This window comes from Phyllostomus hastatus, unplaced genomic scaffold (genome assembly GCF_019186645.2).
Source record: "Phyllostomus hastatus isolate PE091 unplaced genomic scaffold, TTU_PhHast_1.1 phas_contig_86, whole genome shotgun sequence".
NCBI lineage: Eukaryota > Metazoa > Chordata > Mammalia > Chiroptera > Phyllostomidae > Phyllostomus > Phyllostomus hastatus.
Genome location: NW_025333977.1, coordinates 91,906,310 through 91,921,364, shown reverse-complemented (window position 1 = coordinate 91,921,364; position 15,055 = coordinate 91,906,310). Strand labels below are relative to the sequence as shown.

Below are 15,055 nucleotides of genomic sequence, written 5' to 3'. Positions count from 1 at the left end.
TCAGTAGGTTGCCTCTTGTATGTGTCCTTACCAGGGACCAAACCAGGAACCAAGTCTGCAGCTCAAGCTTGTGGCCTGACCGGGAACTGAACAGGCAACCTTTTGCTTTGCAGGAGGACGCCCAACCCACTGAGGCACACCAGTGAGGGCTTTATCGATAATTACTTTAAATGTAAATGTATTAAATGCTCCAATCAAAAGACATAGGGTGGCCCAATGGATAAGAAAACAGGACCTATACATGCGCTGTCTACAAGAAACTCACTTCAAATCAAAAGACACACACAGACTGAAAGGAAAGGGATGGGAAAATATTTCTTGCAAGTGGAAATGGAAAAAAAAAGCTGGGATAACAATGTTTATATCTGATAAAATAGACTTTAAAACAAAGTCTATAACAAGAGACTATAACAAGAGACAAAGAAGGACCCAGCAATTGCACTTCTAGTATTTATCCAAAGAAACTAAAAATACTAATTTGAAAAGACAAATGCATCCATATGTTCACTGCAGCATTATTTGCAATAGCCAAGACATGGAAGCAAACTAAGTGTTCATCAGTAGATGAATGGGTAAAGGAGATGTGGTGTGTGTATATATCTATGTGTGTGTGTGTGTGTGTGTGTGTGTGTGTGTGTGTGTGTATATATGAATCCCTATATATGTGTGTACATATACACACATACATACATAGAATGGAATATTATTACTCAGCTATAAAAAAAGACTGAAGAGCTTTCTGGCAAGATGGCAGCGCAGGCAGACATGGCTCATCTCTTCTCCCAACCACATCAAAATGACAACTAAAATACAGAGCAATCATCACTCAGGAACATCAGAAATCAAGCTGAACAGAAGTCTGACAGCTATGGATTAAAGAAACCACATCCATTCAGACTGGTAGGAGGGGTAAAGATACAGAACGGGCTGGTCCCACACCCATGTGTGGTGGATAAAAATTCAGGAAGGATATTTTGGGAGTGAGGAGTCCTAGCCCCACACCAGGGCCCCCAGCCCAGGGTTCCAGTACCAGGAAGACAAGTCCCCACAACTTCTGGCTGCAAAAACCAGTGGGGATTGAGTCAATGGAAGAAACTGCTAGAGCCCTAAGTAATTCCTCTTAAAGAACACACATTGACTCACACACTCAGACTTACCCTGTGACTTTCAGCAATGGGGTAGCAGCTTGAAGGGCACCAGTGGTATAAAGGGAGAAACTAGAGTGTCTGAAATCATGGTAAGCAGAGGCCATTATCCCTTTGTTAAACTCTCCCACAACAGAGGCAGTAAGCTGGTGCCATATCTGAGATTCCATCAACCTGGCTAACAGTTTGACCTCTCTTGGAGATCCTCAGAGGCTCTGCCCCACCCTACCTATGGGCTCACCCAGGCTGCTTTTCTGTAAGAAGGGCTGGTATTGGCTCCTAAATCCTATCAAACAAACAACAGCTCACTTTAGTGAGTCCTAGCAGCAGCCAGGTTAGAATCCCAGCTTGCCTTTGTCTAGGAACCTCCAAGCTCAGCACAAGTAGCAGCCATCTCAGACTGCTTTCCAGCTCAGGCAGGGCACCCCCAGGGAAAATCACAGGTGGGAGCTGACCTTGGCCTGTATCACCCAGGAAATCCCAGGGCCAGTGCACCCAGTGGATAGCTATAGACCTCATCAGAGCACCACCACCCTGCCCTTGCACAGCTGATCCTCCACAGATAGCGGAGGTTGGTGGTGAGTGGTCACAGCCAGTCCTTGCTGCTGAATGGCCTGAGTAAATCCCTCCTATTGATCTGCCTACAGCAACAAAGACTCAACTACAAGAGGAGGGTGTAATCAGCCCACATGAAGAATGCACCTTGAATACCCAGCTTGGGTGAGAGGTGAGTCTGTGCCACTGAACCCTACAGAACACCTACTACATGAGGCCATGCTACCAAGACATGGAGTCAAAGCAGTTCTACCTAATATACAGAAACAGACATGGGGAGCTGCCAAAAGGAGCAGACAAAGAAACATGGCCCAAATGAAAGAACAGATCAAAACTCCAGAAAAAGAGCTAAATGAAATGGAGCTAAACAATCTGTCAGATGCAGAGTTCAAAACACTGGCTATAAGGATGCTTATAGAACTTAGTGAGGACCTCAGCAGCATAAAAAATACCCAGTCAGAAATGAAGGATTCACTAACTGAAATAAAGAACAATTAGCAAGGAAACAACAGAGTGGATGAAGCTGAGAATTAAATAAATGATTTGGAACATAGAGAAACAAAAAACAACCATGCAGAACAACAAGAAGAAAAAAATCCAAAAACATGAGAATAGTATAAACAGCCTCTGGAACAACTTCAAGCATTCCAACATTAGCATCATAGGGGTGCCAGAAGAAGAAGAAGAGAAAGAGCAAGAAATTGGAACTCCATCTGAAAAAAAGAGTGAAAGAAAACTTCCTTAATTTGGTGAAGGAAATAGACATGCAATTCCAGGAAGCACAGGAAGTCCCACTTATGATGGATGCAAAGAGGCTCACTCCAAGACACATCATAATTAAAAGGCCAAAGGTTAAAGATAAAGAGAAACTCTTAAAAGCATCAAGAGAAAAGAAGTTAGTTACCAGATGGTTGCCAGATGGAAGGAGGGTGGGGGGAATGGGTGAAAAGGTGAGGGGATTAAGAAGTGCAAATAGGTCGTTACAGAATAGCCATGGGGATGTAAAGTACAGTATAGGAAATGGAGTAGCCAAAGAACTTACACACATGACCCATAGGCATGAACGATGGTGGGGGGAATTGCCTGAGGAAATAGGGGGCATTGGGTGGAGGGGAACAAAGGGGAAAAACCAGGACAACTGTAATGGCATAATCAATAAAATATAATTTTTTTAAAAAAGAGTGAAATCTTGCTATTTGCAATGACATACATCGACCTAGAGGGTATTATGCTGCATGAAGTAAGTCAGACAAAGACAAATACCATATGATTTCACTTACATGTGGACTCTGAAATACAAAATAAACAAACAAAATGGAAATGAACTCAGACACAGAGAACAAACTGGTGGCTCTCACATGGGAGGGGGTGCGGCGTGAGTGCACAAGGGGCAGGGACTAAGAGGTCCCAATTGCCAGCCATTAAAAACAGTCAGAGGGATGTAAAGTATAGCACAGGGGGTGCAGCCAACGATACTGCTAACACTTACGTGTGACATCAGACAGGTACTAGATTTATTCGTGTGACCACTTAGTAAGTTGTGCAAGGTCTAATCAGTGTATTGTACACCTGAAACTAATGTAACATTGTATGTCAGCTGTAATTGGAAAGTAAAAAATTATTCTAAAAAAGAAGTGTCAGCTCTTCTGAAGCTAAGTCCTTCCTATAAACTCACCTGCACTTGGACATCTCTGACGAATTAGCCTTTCCCAGCATATTGCTGTCCTTCGTTTTGTCTCTGGACATGGGGTCCCTAGCCTGCACTTGCAGAATTTTGTAGTTATTTTGCTAAGTAACCTATGACAAATGATATCATAACAATAACGACCACTCAATGTATCGAGTGCCAGGCAATGCTCTAAGTGTTTTGTATACATGTATATTATCTTATTCTACCTTTTCAATTCTAACCTCTTTGTGTCCCGGCTTCTCTCTCTTGACACTTCAAACAGAACCACATTCTTGTTTCCCTGATTTTTCTCTTCCCTGTTATCATGAGTTTCTCTAGTGGCTACTTCAAAGGACTGAGGAGCTGCATGGGCAGTTCCAAATTCCACTCAACTTCCTAGTACAGTCCTTTCCTAGTCCTCAGAGAAAAGAGGGAAAGGGCTAAATTGGGGGAGGGGAGCACGTGTGTGTGTGTGTGTGTGTGTGCATACACGCATGTGTATAGGGAGAAGAATCAGTTTTAATTCACTTTTTTCTCCCGGTGGAAAAAATCCAGGGAGGCGGGATGAAAAGCGGGCAGTGCTAATAATGCCTCCTGCTATCGCCATCTGGTGGACAAAAGGAGGAAGTCAGGCTTTGGAGATGGACAAGATGAAATTAGGGCAATGGAACATTAAACGCCAGTCAGAGAAAGGCACCCTCCACCTTGAAGAATCACTGTTTTGGCCAGTTATTCTCCCTGGTGTGAGAAAATGAATAAACAAGCAGGTGGAAGGAATGCAGAACTATACAAAATAGAAGCCACGGTGCTAATAATTTATCCATCAAAACTACATAAATGAGTGCCTTAGGTCCTGGCAGAGATTTGACCCTGGGTTTGCTTGGTGCCTCTATGTCAGCATGAGCACTTGGGTGGGTGAGTGGGTGGGTGGGTGGGAGTCAGTGAGCCGAGGGGCTGTGGAGAGGGAGAGTGGGTCCATGGGGAGAGGAGGAGTCTAGCAGGCTTTTGGCCACAGGTAGAAGAGGACTTTTTCTAACAATAGGGTGATACAATGGGAGAGCTGGAAGAGAGCTTAGAAGTCTTCTAATTCAACCTTCATTTTTAAGGTGAAACTGAGTCAGAAAATGTAAATAACTTTCCCAAAGTCATACAGCTACTCATTCACTCTCTCTTTTTAAGTTCTCAACCTGCTTTCTTCATAAGCAGGTCCCAGGGAAATCCAACAGGCTCAAAACAGGCTCATGAGACAGGTTAGTTCCATGATGTTCTTCAGTTAGAGGGGCGAGACTCCCCAGCGGGGGTCCGGTCTGCACCCCTCCTCCCCTCTGTCGTCCCTACCTTTCACCAGTGGGAAGAAGCAGTCCATCTCCACGCTGCTTCGGGAATGGGAGATGCACAGGGCACTGCTGGGGACCAGGCCCTCCTGTGGGGGACTCCGCTCCGTTGTGCGCACCAGACACCAGCCCGGCCGCTCACTCGGCCGCTCCAGCAGCTCCACCGTCTGTCCCACCTGGATGGTCAGCTCACTGCTGTGGCCAGCGTTGAAGTCCTGGAGGACCACGGTCAACTCACATCCACCAGAGAGCTTGGAGGTGATGGTGGGATGGGGGTAAAATGTGAGGGCATGGCGGAAGGAGATGGGTGGGTGGGGGAGAGGGAAGGCAAGAAAGGATGCACGAAAGCAGAGAAGAGGATGGAGGGGGGGAAGGAAAGAGGGAAGAGATGGGACTCAGGAAAGAAGGGAGAAGATGGAAAAGGGAGTTGGGAACAGGAAAAAAAAACAAGGAAAGAAAACTGATTAATGGTGCCAACAAGTCACTCAGCCATTCTAACTGCAGCAACAGTCTGGAGTTGGCCCAGAGACCAGGGCTTTGATTCTAATTCCTTCTGTGGTTGGAGTTCTTTTCATTATTTCCTTGCCAGGCTTCCAGCCAATTGCGTCTTTAAACCCTTCCCCAGTATGTCCCTTCACTTCATCCCTGGGCTGCATTCTGGGCCCATGTCTGCCCCACAACCACCCTCGGATTCTTCCTGAGCATCTGTGTCTATGCCACTCGCTCTCACTTGATTCTAGTCAATGTTTGGGAATAATGGAAGAGAAACTTGCCTTTCTTGTAACACTGGCTACCTTCCCCCTCCTCACCCCGCACTGGAGCTGTTAGCATGAAACAGGCTGCCACGCCCCGGCCAGGTGGCTCAGTTGGTTAGAGTGTTGTCCCTATATGCCAAAGGTTTTGGGTTCAATCCCAGCTCAGGGCACATACAAGAAAAAAACCAATGAAGGCATAAATACGTGGGAAAACAATTTGATGCTTTTCTTTCTCCTCCATTCTCCTCTGTTTCTCTAAAATCAATAAATAAAACATTAAAACAAAACAAAACAGGCTGCCAGTGACACAAAGAAGAATGAGGCTCCATTTCAAAGGCGCAAGCTGAACTCTGTCTACCTGGAAGGGGAACAGAGTTGTTTGACATGAGCTCAGCCACCAGGGACCAAGGCGTCGGACAGTGGGGAGAGGGGTCACATCGTACTTTGGGACTACCATTGGTGCTCCATCCTGTCCTCCCTCCAGGCCAGCCTCTCCCACTGCACTGAGCCTAGGGCAGAACCAGTAACCTGGAGAGAGGAACAACCTCTACTAACTAAACACTGAGACTTCCATTTTCCCCATGAAAACCCACTAGTTATTACTTCATCTCATAGAGCTAAGCACAAAGCCTCCCTCTTGGAACAGCAGTTGCTCTTAGGGGCAGAGGGAGCAGGAGGGCAGGGGAGGAATGAGAAGCCGAGGGGCCCAGCTCAGTAGCCTGTTCTCTAAGGTTCAAGGGGAAGCCTCCTGAACCACCTCCCGGGACCTCGCCTTCAGTCTGCGCATCCCTGATCCAAACCTTCGGGGCCTGCGCTACCTGCGTTGGCAGCTGTTCTAACGCACGAGTCCAGAGAGTCCAGATACGTCATGTAGCTATGTCACACACTCAGGGAAGCTTCTACAGAATGGTGAACTCCGAACATCACAGTGAGTTAGGAATCAACAGCCCCACCAGTACCGAGGGCTCTGCACTGAGACCTGTGAGCATTTTCTACCAAGGGAACTTGAATGTCACATGGGCCTGAGAAGGTTAACGTGATGCATCAGACTGGTGGTTGCAGTACGCATCACCACCAGTCACAGAGCAGGGAGTCCGCTCCACACACATTCCCATGGTGGGACGGTGCTGCTGCTGGGATTAGATCAGGAAGGAACATCTGTAGGGCAGGAGGTGAGAGATGGAAAAAGACAATAGAAGAAAAAACATGCCTGTTGGCTCATTTTCCCCCCTTTTAGCTTTCCCGGTCCCATTAAATGCACAGCCCGCACTGCCCCACTCTCCTGATGCTCCTTTCCCTAAAGTGTCATTTAGACACTTGTGGGATGGGAATGCCTCAGGTCTGCAGTGCTCTCACAGTGTCCAAAGTACCTTCGCATTAGTTACCTACTGGATCCTCACAAGAACTAGGTGATATTACTATTTCTCATATGTCAAGAAATTTAAGCTCAGAAATGTCCAGCTCCGTGGTTGGAACATTAAGTGTGCATAAAGATCACCTGGGAGCTTATTAAATCCCTCCCTTGCCCCAGCTCCCTGATTCAGGAGGCCTGGTTAGGGCTCCAAATGCATATTTTTAAAAAGATTTCTTTTTAGAGAAAGGGGAAGGGAAGATGAAAACGAGGCAGAGAAACATGGATGTCACAGAGAAACACCAGCTGGTTGCTTTTTCTTGTACACTCCCCGACTGCAGACCGAACCCACAGCCCAGGCATGTGCCCTGGCCAGGACCCGAACCGGCAACCTTCCACTTTGCGGGATGACACCCAAACAACTAAGCCATACCAGTTAGGGCCCAAAACGCATATTTTTTAACAAGAACCCTAACTCATGATTCTGAAAAGGGGGTTTTGTCTGGGATATTGTCTGAGAAACATTGGCTGGATGGTTTCCCATAGTCACCCAGCTGGACTTGAACTCAGACCTCAACTGCAAATCCCACAGTCCTTAAAGCACACACCAGGGCAAGTTACACAACTGTTTGTAGGTATGCTTGTGGTTGGAAGGGTGCGAAGCAGAGGAGAGAAGAAGGCATCAGTGGCCTGAGCTACTGTCCTCTCAGGGTTTGCTTGGCCTACATTAGGTCTCTCAAACTTTTTGGACTGCAATCCTCTGTAAGAAATACTTTTTATATCTTGACGAGTTTGCACTATGTATGAATAGTAATATCACTGAAACACAAGTTTCTCTCTGATACTTTTTTTTGGTCTCAATTTTCTGGTGGCATCCCACAAAATTGATTCCACTTGCCACAAATAGACTATTTGTAGAACACTGGCCTAGATGGCCATGAACGTTCCTTCTGAGAATTTCTGTCACTGAGCTTGTAAGCCTCAGTGCAGTTGTTCCTTTGTGCCAGCTCATGTGCTCAGGGTTCTTTCTTGGGGTAAAGTGTGCACATGACCTGAGATGCAACTTGCAGCCCCTTTGCAGACTGCTGAGGCAGAGCACAGAGACTCTGGCTACAAACAGCCCGGCGAGTCACCCAGATACAAGGCCCACTGTCCCCTAGGTCAAATTACAGCCAGACTGACTGGCAGGTTGGCGTCTGGAGTAAGGGCTAGGGGAGGATAAACAGCCAGGCTGTGTGCTTCTACCATTCAATGATCCCGTTCCTGAGAGAAGCCTGGAAACACCACTAGGTGGTAGAGTTTGCCTCCTATAGTCTCCTCAGTCCAGATAATGAAGAAGGAAGTGGAGAAAAGAAAGGTGGTTAATGGGTGATGTCTCTGTGTTCAAGATTTAGACCTAGCAAAAACCATTATGCTAGATGAATGATGAATGTCTGGTTCGCCTCACCTCAGTGAGTGATCACAGAGATTTACTACACCAGGTCCCCAGCCCAGGGCAAAAAGGGAATTCCCAAGCGGGGCAGCTGAGGGGTTTAAGAGATATGCGTTGGTGGTCAGGCAGGGCTGGCCCTGACACAGTCCCTCTTCCTTTCTCCCCAGAGCAACAAGGAAGCCTAAGGGTGCCCAGGAAACTCAGGGTTCACACTTAGAAGAACATACAACTGGAATCAGCACTGGAAAGTTCTAAGAGCTCCTGTCAGTGCGGGAGGGGTCAAAGACAGAGGGGCCAAAGACCTCTGAGGAGTCTTGGCACACTTAAAAGACCTTTACTTGCAGTCCTTAAGTGCAGTTCATTCATGGTTCATGCCTGAAGCCTTCTCCTGAGTCACACTACCTACTGAACGACAGAGTGCTCCCCTCATTAATCCACCAAAACCACATTCCTGCACAAATACGGAATTATTGGTTTCTTAGAAACATGTGCATGTTTTCTCATCTGACCAGTCTGGCGTGTGGCAGCTGGTCTCCTGTCCATTAGAGCCCAGAGCCATTATTTCCTCTTTCCCTTCTTTCCATTTCGAAAGGACCAGTGACCATGCCCCCACTCTTACTTCCTTCCCCTTCACCACACTTCAGTCCTCGGCAGTGGCGAGCTCAGGAAGCCCCCACTTCTCCCCCTGAACCGAATCTCTGTTCCCAGGAATTTAAATAGGGTTTACCTGACAATCTGTTGTGGAAAACTGCAAGCCACATCTGTATTTTGTCTGACTTCTTTTCTTCCTCACAGCCTTTTAAGAACGGTCGTAATGTCCTCTTTAGATTTCTATTTTATATTTCTCGACATATTTGTTTTCTAATTTTCCCTGTTAGGCCCACATAGCATTTTCCATGTTTGGCTTTCTTTTCCTTTTCCTTTTTTTTTTTTTTAAGATGTCATTTATTTATTTTTAGAGAGAGGGGAAGGGAGGGGAGAAAAACATCGATGTGAGAGAGAAACATTGATCAGTTGCCCCGTGCACACCCCCACCTGGGGACCTGGCCTGCAACTCAGGCATGTACCCTGACCGGGAATTGAACCTGCGACCTTTGGTTTGCAGATCGGCACTCAATCCACTGAGCCACACCAGCCAGGGCTGGCTTTCTTTTCAATACCTTGTTAGAGAGACCCCTTTATGTTTTCTAATTTTCCTTTTGGCTGAGCCTTCCTTCCCACAAGTCTCCCCACATGGGCTGGTGCTGCCTCTCACTTGTTTCCTGCTTGACTTACTAATCGTGGAGACGCAGACGCGGAAAAGCTGGAAAACCACTGTTACTCATCGTCCTCACCTCCCGACTGGGCTGACTGGTCAGCCCCTTGATCTCTCCCTGGGAAGAGCCTTTCACAGTGGAGGCAGCACAGAGGTCCCTCTGTCTTCTCTCTATCGATCTATCTATCCATCCCACATTCCGGCTTGTTCTAAATTGGCTTTATCTTTAACTGTCAATTCCTTGAACATTTACTTCCTCCTGAGTATGCCAAGCCTCCCCACTAACCACTCTTCCCTCTTACCTCTCTGATGCATCTTTCCTCCTTCCCCCTTCCCCATTCTCCCATTTCATGCTCTAAACTTGGATTACTTTAAGAACCTCCTCCATGTCCCCAGCCCCCTCTTCTCCTCCCTTTAACCACCTGCTCTTCCTCCTGTCGCAGGTGGTCTGACCACAGATATCGTAGTATCTCCGCCTCCCTCTCTGACCTGCAGGCTTCACTTGGAAGTCACCCCTGCAGACCGGACATACGGCCAGCTTGCTTGCTTTCCCGGCGCTGGAGCTGTCACGCTCTTCGCTGAGTGATGCTAGTGCTCGAAAAAGGACAAACCTATAACCAGGGCCTCTCTTCCTCTAAATATTTCTCAAGAAAAAAGCAGGCCCTGCTGAGTAGACACTTTTTACTAACCTAAATGTAAAAACGACTTTTTTCTCCTTTAGCAGGGTCTCTGATTTCTCTAGGATGATCTGCCCAAGTAGCTTTAAAAAAATCTTTTGATGATTTAGTTTGGGTCTCTTCTACCAGCACCTCGGCTATTCCTTCAATGAGCCATGTTCCCACCTGATGGGCATCCTCAGCCCCACCCCTGACCACTACAGGGGCCAGAGAAGCTGTGACTCTCTGTTCAAAACTCCGAGGGTGCATCATGGTTTTACTGTATATTTTAAAGCTATCTACTATGGATGCTTAACTTCCAAACTCTCAGTTCAATCCTGCTTCAGACTCTAAAACCAAACTTACTTCTCCTAAGGAAACACTGGGCACCTGCGTGGGCAGCACAGCTATCAGAATGAAGTCAGGCATGCCTTGGTCTCCTCTGACCTGCACCCTGGGATCTGTCATCATCCCTCACCTCACGGCCCTCCCAGTACTGCCACCCTTGCAGAGAGCCTGGCCTTTCCTGCTGAGCCTCTGACGTGGCCCCTTCCTGGGAGCTTCTCAGACCTTTTCTTTGCCCAGCTCCCTAGGACCCCAACTAAGCCTTTTGGGTGCTAAGTGCTACTTGGATTTCCTCCAATTGCCTGCTGCCGAGTCATCACATGATTATTTCTGGGTCTGGGCCTTTCCAGGGGGAGCCTGTTCCCCTGCTGCCCCATCCCTGGGTAGGTTCTGTCCTCCACCCTCTGTGGTGCTTCCTGAGGGGCAGAGGTTGCTCCTCACATGCTCACTTTCCTCCTGCTCTGCAGTGTGGCTGCAATGCCTTCTTTCCAGCATATACGTCTGCATGCAAGTTATAAACAGGAGACTGCATACCTACCCTCTGTTCTTACTCATGTTTGCCGGAAACGACTGCTTTTAGTTAGGTCCATTTTTGCTTGGTTCCTAGTTGGGGATTAACTGAACCTCCTTCTTGCATAAACAGTGTGAGCTAGATTATCCCTAAGCACTTCCACGTCATGGAAAAAGAACAGATTTCTCCCTGTGGGTTTTCCAGCGACATTCAGAGAGGAGAGGACAGTACTCCACCTGGCAGTCTACTGCTGCCCATTCAGGGCCCCAGCCTCTGCCTCCGTGCCTCCACCCCACCCTCCCGAGGCAGTTGAGTCTATTGATTAAGGGCATGGACTCTGGAGCCCCTCCCTGGCTGAGTGATCAGGGGCAAGTTACTTAACATTTTGGTCCCAGTTTCCTCAGGGGTAGAATGACAGTTGTAACAGCATCTGCTTCATAGGCTGCTACAAAGATCATATGAGATTCCACTGTTAAAGCACTTAGGACAGTGCCTTGAGCAGAGTTAGCTCTCTAAATGTTTAAAAGAAATAAGTTCTAGAGGTATTAGTTATTATCATTTACATTTGAGTTAGAAATAGAGAAGAAATGAAAAAAGTAATCAATTTGGATGGCACGCTATCTGGGAACAGACTGTACCAGATGTATGCAGGCATGCAAAGTATTATGTAAGTGAACCAAAGTTTCTTCCTTTTACATAATCTTTTTTTAATCCTTACCTGAGGATATGTTTATTAATTTTAGAGAGAAAGGAAGGGGTGAGGGGGAGAGGGAGGGGGAGAGGGAGGGGAGAGAGGGAGGGAGGGAGGGAGGGAGGGAGGGAGGGAGGGAGGGAGGGAGGGAGGGAGGGAGGGAGAGAGAAATATCAATTGGTTGCCTCCCGTACACACCCTGACCCAGGATTGAACCTGCAACCCAGGTATGTGCCCTGACCAGGAATCAAATCTGCAGTCAAACCTACAACCTTTTCTGGTGCACAGGACGGCTCTCCAACCGAGCCACCAGCCAAGGCCCTTTTTTTATAATCTTAACAGAATCTTGCCCTAACCCAAGCCAGCTAAAAGAACTGGCCCAAAGGCTGTCTAGGAAAGGTGATGCCTTCAAAGGTCCCCCAAGTCAGTACATGCTTTTCCTATTAAAACAAGGGGGTGTGTGACGCTGGGTCCTGTGATGAAAGGAGAAGATTCACTCCTGTCTTTTCATGTCCTGTTGCTTTCCAGACACCTTCCATCTGAAGAAGCCCCTCTCCCATGAGTCCGATAAGCACCCACGATGCCTGCCACCCAGCCGACGCCCACTGGGAGCATCAGCTGCTGACACTGCATCGCGCATCAGATAACTTGGACCGCTCCTCCTCTCCCGGCTGCCTGCCCCCAGCTCCATGGCTCTAATTCCTTTACAAGATTCAGCCAGCTCAAGGCACAGAGTTCTCCGAATTAACGTCTACATAGGAATGTTAACGTGGGAGGCCAGAGCCAGCCTTAGGAGAAGGGGAAGCTGCAGGGTGCCTGCTTGGCGCAGTTTAAAGGGCACTCCTGTGCAAACTGTGCTCTCCCCCTGCACCTGCTGCCAGTGCCCAGAGTCCCCCCGTCAGAGATTAACTGGTCGCATCAGGTCGCATCTCTTAGCACGAAACATCTCAAAGCAGACTATGTATATGACTCCCTTCCAGTTGCAAAAAAAAAAAAATGAGAAGTGGCACGGGAATGTCATGCAACTGTACTCACATGGCTTTAAGCATGAAGATGTTTATAACAGCATTTTTTAATGAGAAAAACTTAACCATAACAGAAAAAACCTCTAAAGCTAAATTATTAAAAAATCTAACAGAAAAATCTAATGGGAATGGTTATGATATATCCACTAAATGAATGTTTAATTATGTGGCTATTAGATGTTGATAAAGCTTCATAAAGGGCTTACAAAGTATATAAGGAAGAAAAGGAAAAAAAAAGACAGGATGTGAAGTTGTCTTTTGATGATGATCATATATGATGATCATATATGAAGTTGATCATACATGATGACTGTGAAGAACTTAACAACTAATGAGAAACTATCAGGAAAGAAATTTGTCAACATGTAAGACTGGCTTTATTGGGCAGGTAACTCTGGATAATCCCTCCCCCTTTCCAGTTTCCATTATTGCCCAATATTCCTCGCTTAAGAGTCATTTTATAATGAAATTAATAACAATATCAACAATAACGGGTAACACAAGTCAACAATGCAATAGGAAAAAAACCCTGAAAATATTCCAGGGAGACGCACTACTTTGAAGGAACAAGAGGGGGCGCTGGGTGGATGCTACTTGCCGGTTTTGCTGCAGGACCACTACAGGAGCTTCCGGAAAGCCCCCCAGTTGATGACAATGCCTCAGTATAGCGGCTTCAAAACCTGTCCCTGGGCACCTCTGTCCTGCACTATGGTGAAACTCAGATTCCAGAAACCAGCTGCAGTGCACACATTCAGTGCAGTTTTTATCTCGGATTGAATTTCTGAAGCAGGCGGGAAGCGATGTCTGGGCACTGAGGAACACTGCTGTGGGGCCCTGGGATGCCTTCAGTTTGCACTGTGGTGGCCCGTGGAGCTTCGGAGTCTAACTAAAGCTGAGGATTTGCTCTGTTTTTGTCCTTGGAGCTGGGCTGCTACTGACTGCCACTAAAGGAGCTAATTGGTTTTGTTGTTTTCCGTGTTGCTGACAGGAAGGGCAGAACCACTGAGAGGCATGGAGAATGGTCTGCAGTCAGGGTCAGTATCATGAACTGCACAGTGACTGACAGCGGAAAGAATGCAGGAGAAGAAATCTGGAGGCCTGGTTGCTGGTGCAGGTTCACCCACGTGTGCCACTATGACAAGCCCTTCCCCTTTCCATACCCGAATTTCCTCATGCTTAAGACAAGGAAAATGGACTTCAGGACCCCATCCAGTTTTAGTATTCTGTGAGCAGAGCAGTTTCTATATTTACTTTCTTACATACAAACCTATTTAATTTTCTTGATCACTTATCATTAACATGTTGTCTTTGCTAACTTATTTCTTGTCTTATTGCACATCAGAATGTAAGATCCAGGAAGGAGCATGAGGCCCAGAAACAGTCTTTAGCTGGCTGATGGCCACATCTTCTGAGTCCAGAGTGATGCCCGGCACATAGCCAGCGATCAGCCCAGACCTGCTGACTGCACCTGTGAATAAACCCCAGGAGCTGGTGCCCGGTATGCGACTGGGATGCCTGGCTATGATGTTGAGCGGTCCCTCTCAGTGGGTGCTCACCTACTCCTGCCAGTGTCTTCCAGATCCCGCCATGTATGTTTTGGGCCTTTTTCCCCTCCCAAAATTATCTTGTTCTTTAATCATTCAGTTTTATCCCCATTAATTCCTAAACCTGACAAAAAAGACACAGAGTGGGGAAGACTCACAAAAACCAAGAGAATAAGAGGTAATGATATTTACGATAAGTCAGCATTTTTAAAAATAACAAAGTACTTCAAGAGTGGTATCTGACTTGGTAGAGCAGAGGTGAGATTCGCATCTCTGGCAGCCAGCCCCACACAGCCCCCAGGAAGGCTGGGGGAGTGCAAGTGCCAGTCCATACGGGGGTAGGGGTGCAGGTGGGGACGAGGAGGGAAGATGGAGTGAAAATCTGTAAGGGCAGCAGACCTCTAGATGTCTCCTCTATCTAGTGCATATTTTCCTGAAAAATTGAAAATCACTGAGGGTCTGCCTACAGGAATGGGCCACAATCCTTGTCCCTCTTGGCCCCCAGAACACTGGCAGTCAAATATAAACATCCTAGGGACATCTGAGGATTTTTCATTGGCGAAACCCAAAAGAGGTTCAGAGACTCAAATACGGACATTCAGAGACCCCTTTCCCAGACCTGCAGTGCCCTGTCAGACCTGCGCAGTGAAACTCTCCCCTCAGCGATTTCCTTCCATTACAGACAACAGCCAGGCAGCCTTTCAGATGCTTCACTGATAAAAGTAGATATGGCTCAGCCAAGGATCACCAGATTTCTCAGGAAAGCCCCTCAACAAAGGCCAAACTA

General features: G+C 47.1%; 1 protein-coding gene across 13 annotated transcripts in view; it reads right to left on the bottom strand.

Annotated features, from left to right (window-relative positions):
• Positions 1–15,055, bottom strand: part of KALRN (kalirin RhoGEF kinase) — a 698,826-nt gene that overhangs the window by 137,477 nt on the left and 546,294 nt on the right. For all 13 annotated transcript variants that reach the window (XM_045851423.1, XM_045851424.1, XM_045851434.1 and 10 more), the window contains exon 34: positions 4,708–4,954. In XM_045851423.1, coding sequence (XP_045707379.1) covers positions 4,708–4,954 — 247 coding nt within the window. The remainder of the gene's footprint in view (positions 1–4,707; positions 4,955–15,055) is intronic.